Source organism: Chamaea fasciata, unplaced genomic scaffold (genome assembly GCF_029207755.1).
Source record: "Chamaea fasciata isolate MVZ Bird 193981 ecotype frontalis unplaced genomic scaffold, bChaFas1.0.hap1 SCAF_3, whole genome shotgun sequence".
NCBI lineage: Eukaryota > Metazoa > Chordata > Aves > Passeriformes > Sylviidae > Chamaea > Chamaea fasciata.
In genome coordinates, this window is record NW_027094088.1 from 100,005,797 (window position 1) to 100,015,340 (window position 9,544).

General features: G+C 39.2%; 1 protein-coding gene across 1 annotated transcript; it reads left to right on the forward strand.

The window, feature by feature from the left end:
* The first annotated feature begins 1,709 nt into the window (after nucleotides 1-1,709).
* CUNH2orf50 (chromosome unknown C2orf50 homolog) lies at nucleotides 1,710-5,195 on the forward strand. Its single transcript, XM_066180324.1, is given in 5 exon segments — nucleotides 1,710-1,918; nucleotides 1,920-1,958; nucleotides 4,256-4,295; nucleotides 4,963-5,089; nucleotides 5,092-5,195. Coding segments are annotated over 5 exon segments (519 nt in total).
* Nucleotides 5,196-9,544: the final 4,349 nt, after the last annotated feature.

Genomic DNA, 9,544 nt, shown 5'->3' on the forward strand with positions numbered 1-9,544 from the left:
GAACTTTGTACACAAGAACTAAGGGGAACAGACTTTCCATCAGCATCCTTTTCTGAACAGATCAGGAACTAAAATCCCATGCACTTTGATTAATGCATTGGTTCTTCCAAATGTTCCTCAGATTCCTTTTAAAGCAATCAGATGCTGTTAAAACACTGTTCTCCAACCAGCTGCACACACTCCAAATTGGAGAGGGCCCTGGACAAAATGCTACAGGATAAGCAGATTCCGCAAGAGGAACAGGGACAACTATTAGTACAGGCTGGAAAATACTAAATTTCTCCACTTCATGACAATGCTATGTGGGTACATGACTTCTTTTGCTTTTAGGCTGAAAGAGATGAAAAACACTATTTATGTTTCAACTATCTCAGAAAAAATAGCAAACAAAACGTCTACTATATTTTAATTCAAAACCAAGGCAAAAGTGGATTTGAGGTGGAATTTTCCTTTTCTAAAGTTATGTTATCACAGTCTTCAAATTCAGAATAATTTTTCCAAAATGATTGTAGAATTGTAGAAATATTTCTTGTTCAACTTGTCTACATGAAGCGTTTGGATTGTTGTATAGGTATAACTATTGTTAAAGAAATTATCTGTCAAATTCAGTATGTGTTTCCCAATAGTGCAAAGCAAATAAGTTTGCCAAATCCCCCTGATGAAGTAGATTCAAAGTTCATTAGCATTTACCAGAAAGATGAAAAAGAGGATAGAGTTTGTCTGGAACTAATCCACACTACTCAAAAACAAGTCAGTTAAGAATTTCAGAGGAAATTTATACTTGAAATACTCTCTTTTCTTGCAAGGTCACAAATACTTGAGGAAGTGAGTTCATCACTCAGAATCCCAACAGGCTGACTGCAAAGACAAACACTGACATTTTGGATGTTGTTTTGAAAATTCTCACTTTTTATACTAATGACCCTTTAAAGTTACTTAAAATCTTCTCATAGTTGCTTAATACCTTCAACAGAACTCTCCAAGTGCTTAGAAAATACTTTTGATGATCACTGATCACTCTTTTTTAAATTTGAAAACAAGAAGCTTTCAGAACAGATTCCTTGAAACACTTAATTTTAACCAAACAACTCTGCCCCAAACAGAGTTCAAGGCCCCAGCAGCTGTCACACTGGGTCTCTGCTCCTCTTCTGGTGTATATTCGCAAGTCAGACGTTTCCAATAGAGACAGTAAACACACCAGGGAAACCAGCAGCTTTCAGGAGCTTTTGCTTCTGCTACATAACCACAACAAAAGTCCTTCTGACACTCAGCAGCAATCTCCACAGCAGCCTTTGCTATTAAACCAGACTTTATTGTTCTGAGGATTTTGAATAGAGACTGATCTCAGCTGCAGTCACTGTAATCACCTTGTAAGCTAAGAATTTGCTGGTTACATCTGGAGATCCCATTGCTTCCAATTACCATCACTTCTTAGGAAATTGCTGTTACCATGAAAACCCCAACAGTGCTCAAGCAATGATGCAACATAAAGCAGTAGGAAAGGGACATTAAATAAGAGGGAGGTAAACCAGTGCTGAGCACTGCCTGTCAGTGCTGCTGTGCATGTTCTTTTCTGAAAGCACTCCAAAGCATCAGCTGAAAGAAAACATTAGGAGAGAAAGAACTTTGAAAGAGCATACAAGAATAGGCTTCACTTTCTGAGAAGTCACAATATAGCTAAAAAGGCTGGGTATATGGTGAGTCTCAAGATGGACAAGTTGGAAAGGGGTTTTGGAATCAGGAGAAATACCTTGGTTAGGTGTCAGCAAACAGCAACCACACTCTTTGGGGCAACTGGCTCCAGCTCCTTCTGTGTCCTAGCACCACACAACGGAGCAGAACTGACATCCACTGCAGAAATGGCTACTGGGGCCTGGGCAGATGAGCAGGCAGAGCAGGTTCAACAGGAGAAGATCTGGAGAGTCTGTGGAGGCTGAACAGAGAGGAAGGAGAATCTGGTAAGTCACTTGTTCCAGTTTATGCCTCTTTGGCTTGTCTTGATAATGGTCCTGATACTCCCTGACAGCATTAGGGCTTGCTCCAAAGCCAACACTATCAAACAAAATTTGCTGCTTCAGAGACTTTGGATCAGATCCTAATACTCTCCTTTCTAGGGTTACATTATCTCTGCACCCCTTCACTGGACAAAATCTGTGCTAATATCTTCCAGCATGCTGGGCTTAAGCTGAAAAGAGATGCAAAGAACTGCATGCTAAGTATCTTTTAAATTTTAGAGATTTCCACAATGAAGACATAAAAGTGCCAAGCTTTATAATTTATTGCAGACACACTGATATTATCACCTCTTCTCATACTCTTGGAAATGGCTGAAATGGAAGCTGAACAGAGTGTTCTGCCAAAATACAATTTTGTATTCCCAGTCTGTAAATCTACTGAACTTGCCCCATTGTTATGGTGTTTCAGCAGACTGCTGCACACATACAACCTAAGCTTTGGCTGTTCATGCCCCAGTGACCCAAAGGAACCCGAAATTAGGATCCTATCTCTGCCACATATCTTGAGTAAGTGCTTATGTTTATACTTCAGTATACATCATCAGTATGTCTATTAGAAGAATATTATCGGTAAAATTAAAACCAGCTCTATTTCCAACTGTACATTGCCCAAGCTAAAGGAAAGAGCAATTTTTTTTTTTTTAAGAGTATCACTCTCAGAATTTTTTAAAATGGGAAACAAAATCATCTGAAATCTTCACCCCGTTCAGCCTTCCAGAGGAGATACAGATCCCAGTCCTGATTTCCCCAGAGATGCATTTGCAGTCTTGTCTGGCTCTGTTTCCTTGAGGGACAGGCTGATGCCAGGACTCTGACGCATGCAAAGCCAGGGCAATGTTACACTCTCCCAGTTGTGCTGGAAGACTCAAGACTCTTGCTCAACAAGCTCAGCCTGTTCCATACTCATTCCTTAGCTAAGGCAGCAGGAAGGACTCTGAGCATGTCCCTGTGGTTGACAGTCATGAAAGTAGGTGCAAACTCACTTTCATACGTAATGTAACGCGTCACAGAGCTGATCCATGTTCTGCTTTCTAGTTTTAGCTATGAACAAAAACTCTTGCAAAAGGGTAGGACAGGCTTGTGAAGAATGAGATGCCGAAAGATGGATTCATCAAACTACATACCCTACAGCCTGCAGGGGACTGTCCTTCAGTCCCACATTCCTGTCCCAAAAACAATGATGAAGAAAGGCTGCTATGCATTAAATGGTCTGACTTGATGTAGATGTAGGGCAACGCCTAAAATCATGACATTTCTCACTAATTTGCACCATCTAGTAGCACCCAAGTCTGATAATACTCAAATAATGGCTGCATAGCAAAATAAAAAGTTCTAGGACCTCAGTGCTGTGCTGGTCTACCAAGACATACAGTGATAAACAGAATAATCATAAATTTGATTTTATTTGCACCTGGGGCGTATCTGCACTGGACAGGGGAGTGCAACACAGAAATCCATTGCTCCTAGCTCCACATGGTACATGGCTGTGCTGCACAGACAAGCTCAGCCCGGAAGGATGTACAGCTTCAGCACTAGTTTGATGAGCTTACAGGCAAGACAGGTAAGTAGCTCAGAGTCAACCCAGGTGACACAGCTGCAGACACAGCTATACAGAAATGTTTTCTTTCTTGACTCACAGTACTCTTACAGTAGTGGGTGAACTGATGTTTTCTGCGTTTCAGGCCAAAGAAAGCAAAGGACAGAAAATCAAAGGACTTGCCCTGCAGTCCCACACCAGGTGTAGAAGAGCTGAAGAGCAAAACTCAGGTCTTCTGACTCCATGTGCTCCTAGCACAGCTGCCTATCTGCACAGAGTACTCCCATGGATGTCTGCCTGCAGCAGTATGGCTCTGGAAACTCCTACCAGGGACTTCTGCCAGCAAAGTACTGGCCATTTAAAAAATTAGACGCTGTGTCTTCTTCAAGGCATTGGAGAAAGGTTTTCTAGAGCAACTCAGGACACGAGCAATTTATTTGCAGTTGCACAAGGAATACATTGTGGACATGGTATTCTCACCTTCCCTTAGCAAAAATAACACTCACTCCTCATATAGTAGGGGAATAAAGAAAACCCTGGGCTCCCTCACTGAAAAGACAGGTTTTAGTACAAGGAATCTGCAGGTGTAAGAGCTAGGCTGTGTCAAAGGGAGCAGTTGAACAGGCATTCAATTATGATCAACATTAACTAATCTATTTAAAGACAAAAAAATTGACACTGTATTTTTAACTTCTATTCCAAGGTACCAGAACTGGAGTTTCCTAAACAACCATGACCAAATGGTGAGTTTTGAACAGACATTTAACTGTACCAATGCTCATTCTAGTTTTCATCAATTTGAACTAGGCTAATATTTCAAATTGAAGCATACCTAGGCATTAATTGGCAAATTCCATATGACTATAATCTTCAAGAAAAATAAAAGAGCTGAAGTGTTTTCCTCTGCTACCATTATGTGTTCAATCTGTTTTAATGCTAACAACTTGGCAAAAAGACAAGTGCTGGAAAAAACAACTTCCTAGGAGCAAATTTGTGAGATAATCATTCTGCTGAAACCCAAGCCACTTATTAAAAACCCAAGCCACTTAGTAAAAATTAAAGAAAAAACCTCCCACATCCCAATCATTCTAGAGCAGGGTAACTTCCGTCCCAGATAACATTTTATGCAACGCATTTTGAAACTACTCATTTCTGTCTGTTAGTCTATCATAAGACAACAGAGAAAAAAAACCCCAATTTTTCTGCTTTATTTCTATATATTTCATGATATTCAGTATGATATTTTTAAGTACATTTAAATTCTAATTTCGAAAGCACAAATGTTGATATTGAAAGTAAAAGCAAGTAAAAGTAAAAGTAAGTAAAAGTAATTATAAATAATTTCTCTAAGTTGTACTTTTGCAATTCTTTCAATTTTGAAAACTTATTAATGGTCTTTGTTTTATCCAGGGTAAGAGAAAGGAGTAGAAGCCACTGCCAAACTATTGTCTGTTGTCAAGCAAAGTTCCCAACTCAACCAATCAAACTACTGACAGACAAATGAATACTGAGCTTGGCAGGACTCTGGCAAATATGAATTCTTCACCAGCGGTGCACAAAAGAAGAAACTTGAGGGTGCGCTCCACCTTTCTTCGTGCTTCAGTAATAGTATAACAGCAACAGAGCAAGTTCTTCAAGGGTAAATACAGATCTTGTCCAACAATGCCATAATAGATGATCCTCTTTGAATTTTGGGGGACTGCACGATATACAGACAGCACTACAGATCTCATCCATCTTCCCATGCAAATCTACAGTAAGGATGCCACTAACATCTGACAGACAAAGGATCATTTCTTCCTGAATTTTATCTCCTGAAAACAAACAATTAATAGAGATCTGCTCAGATGAATCACAACACAAACAACACACTTTCAGTTCTGAAAGCCAGCATGACAAAAATGCAGCGGCTTGTTGCATTTCATGCAGTTAGACAAGGATTCATTAGCTTCTGTCATCTGCATATTTAAACTTGCTATAAAGAATAATACTTAGGCATGTGAGACATGTTCTGTGCTTCTTACCACTCCCTGCTGAGGGAGGGAGACCAAATATTTTTCACACTAGTTTTCATTTTTGTTTCTGTGGATTTGCTGCTCTTAAATTCCTTTCTTTTATGCTTTTTTTCTGGTTTAGCTGATGGAAACTCATTGACAAGGAAGCAGGCTTTCACATTTTGCTCTGAAGGCGTGTTGGCTCAGCAACCTGTCTTACACCCTGAGGATTGTCAATCTTGAATCTAACAGGTTCATAGTCCCTAAAATCTGTGGTTGCCCAGGGAAACCATCCTCAAGCTAAATCAACACAATACCAAAAAGCCTGTTCAGCTTGTGCATCTTCATTACATACGCTGAAACTTTATGGCCTGTTGTTCTGTAGGGAAAAATCTGCAAGGAGCAGAGCACAGAGAGTGTACACACAATATCTGTCCTTTAAGATGCATGTAACTTCTGCACGATTCTGCTCAGGCCTAAGTGGAGCTCAACACAGAAGCCATTAGCACTGCCTTGACACAACAGGCTGTAGTCTCTCACCAGATTGAGATGGAGATGGGTGCACTCACACTTTGCAATTAAAGCTATTTGTTTTTATGATTAGACTTCAGTGGCAGAAGGCAGCACAGCACACAAGGTGACCACTGTGACCAGTGGTCTCAGGCAAAAAAAAAAAAAAAAGGCACTGTATCAAAAAAAGCCAGGTCCCACCCCCTGAAGTCATGACTCCAAGTGGTTCTCCTGGCTTCCTCAACACAGCAAAATCTGGAGGATCAGGGCTTTCAAGATGACAACTAAGTTACCTAAAGAAGGAAGACCACATCGTGCAACGAGCCCAGGTGAGGAAGGCTGATTCCACTCTGTGCAAACATGAATGATGATGGAGCACTGAGTTCAGACACACCAAATGGAAACCTTCTTTTTAAAACTTCTTGTTCAGCTGAAATGCTTTCTGCTCTCTCCTGTGAGCAGAAAGTGGCACCAGGAACTCATTTGTCCTCACAAACCTGAAAACAGGAGAGGAAAGAACAGATCAAGATTTCCCTTGTCCTTGTACTGTCCAGAACTTTTTCTGAAAACTACACAGGCCACTCAGAGGTTACACATTTACTGGTGATTGCGTAACAGCAAGAGACATTGCACTTGCATGCCTTACTCTGGGTCATAAACTTCACACTGAGTAGTGGATGCTCAGTATATGTCTGGCTCAAGCTCCTACTCATTTAAGAACATTTCATTTGTAAAGCTCAGGGATTTTGTTTTTCAGCATGAAAGCATATAGAGCTCCATGTTTCCTAACCTCCAGATGGCACTCACTCTGCATCAAGTAAGCCACCAGAAAGGACACTAAGGCAGTGCTTAGTGCCTTTTTAATTACTTTAAATAATTCCAGATTCTTGACTCTGTTTACTGTGTGTGAATCCAGAGAATCCTCCCAGAGAGCTCCTGCAAACTGGAGGGTAAGAGGATGGTCTAAGCAGTGCATGATTTAATCCTACCACTTCACTTACAACTGGCCTTGTTTCAATTGAAGCACTTCTGGTTTTGGATAAGACCTTCCACGTCTTACCCTAAAGATGTGGGCTACTAACCAGAATCTAGAGAAGCAGAGATGGCCACTGGAGTATGGGAAGACATGTCATATAAGGAAAGGTTAAAAAGACTGTTAAAAGTTTAACCTGAAGGAAAAGAAGCAGTCCTGGAAGAGGATAGGAATCTTTAGACAAGTGTGCATGTCTGGAACGAGAAAAGGAATAATTTGCACTTCGAGGGGGTGTCAGGTAATAACAAAAATAACAAGCTCAAGTTTTAGCATGGAAGAATCACATTAACTTTTTGGGAAGCTAGTAGTAAGGATAATACAGCACTGGAATGGATTCCCTCAGGAATCTTCACCTTTGAAAGTTAAACACATGCATCTGTCAAGAGGGATGTACTTAATAGGGTTTGTCTTTTATTGTATAAATTGAATAACTGTGTGAAGAGCTTTTCACCAATTGTCTGACTAAACAGAGCTGTTGGGATCAGATCATATTTTGCAAAAATGATTTTTCAAACACATTCACAAAGAATTTTTTAAAAATTCCTATTTTAATTATGCCAGGTTTAAATAGATTTCACCTCTAAAATACAGATTATTCACTTTTTTTAAAAAACTGAAATATATTTCTAATTCGTCTAACTACTCATATAGGATACTTTTCACAAAGTCTAGATGTGTCTCTTTTAATCACACACATCTGAGAGACTTTTATAGTCCCCTCCTGACAGCCATGCAAGGACACTTCTACACATATCTACATAATAAGAACATATTATGTCATGTCTGTGAATGACAGTAACAAATTTTCTTCAAAAAATTTGAGGAAGTCTTTAGTAAAAACATGCAGTCCTGTGTCCTTAATCAGATAAAGCAGGCCTTGAGGTGTTAGGCAGTTCCTGAAGAGGGGACGTGCAGTGGTGACGTGTGTACAGCACACTGCTGTATACTCCCTTGCACGGGTCACTTCAGGCCAACAGATCACAACTGGAAAGTCTGTAGGAATACCTGAAAAGGAGCCAAAGTATGCAATAATTTTTGGCTTAACTGTTGAAGATTCCAACCGTGGAAAATGAAGCTCTGTGCCTTGTTGTGAGATCACACCAGACCACAATTGTGCTGCCTCTTTTGATGTGCAGTTAAGCTAATATCTTGACTTTCCAAGGCTGTGTTCAAGCTAATCAAAATTACTCTACAATACAACAACTGGATAGGTCCAGCTCTGTCCACCACAGAACTCCATTCATTCCTATTACCTGTTGAAATCAATAACAACTCTTAAGAATTTTGGCATTTCAATGATTAAGGGGGAAGGTCTTGAGAACCAAAGTTTCCTATGTGGAATAGATCAGATAATCTGTGTGATATGGGAACATTGTGTAGAACTGGACATCTGATTTTGTTAAATTATTACACCTTCCCTAATAATTACACATGAATTATTTTATGCTGCTGCAATTAGCTCTCCAGCATTACATTTCCAAAGTAGTTTGGGTCTCTCCACCATGTTCAGCCACCTCCAGAAAAGACCATTTGGGAATATCCAAGGTCCTAATCAAAACTGCCTCAGCACCTGCAAGTAGAAGGCAGCAAACAGACAATCTCTAGACTCCAATTTCATCCCAAGTTTAGCAGTCATTTTTCTTTCACAATAATTAACTTTGCTAACTAATCCTTATTTACATAACCAGAGTGTCTTAGAAAGATTGGATGACTTTATAATAGTAGTGAAACCTATAAATAATCAGTGGAAATTCCATTGATCACAGTTTAATATCTGTGTTGTAAGTTACTTGTAAAGCACGTGGACTTCAGTTTTACAAGCTTTTTTCCCTTTTGTTGCTAGATCTCAAACAAGGGATTATCCATGTTCAGAGTATTAATTTTCTTTATTTCTTTCAGTTAAAGAGAACAACTGGGTAACTATATTGATTTAGCTCTTCCCTTAGTTATATACTGCTTTCTCTTCTATATTTTTGAGCATAGTTATAATATTAGTAATGTGAACAGGTGTTTCCAGTGCATGTGGATTTTGTGTTCTCATTTTCAGTTCAATTTAAATTTAAAAAGTGTGAAATATGTATTTTTTAAAAACATAACATACATAAGTTCATGCAAATCTGCATTTCTTGTGCTTTTAGAACACTCTTTGTAAATAGTTCCCAGAGAGCACCTTAACTATAAAGTTTTATTTAATAAGTTTTGTTTATGACTGTAAATCCAGTTGTTTCTTAGAAGCTGTATTTGAAACTGTTTCTTGACCTTTAAATTACTCTAAAGTAAACAAAATAACTAAACAGGTTTTCCTACAAAGAAGGTCTCATCATGCTGCCACAATTACTGCATAAACAGTAAGATTCCTAGAACTGGGAAGGATGACCATGATTATGCATGAACATTAGATGGGCAATATTGCCAGTCAGGGCATCATCTGTTTGTATTTATTATGTGTATACAT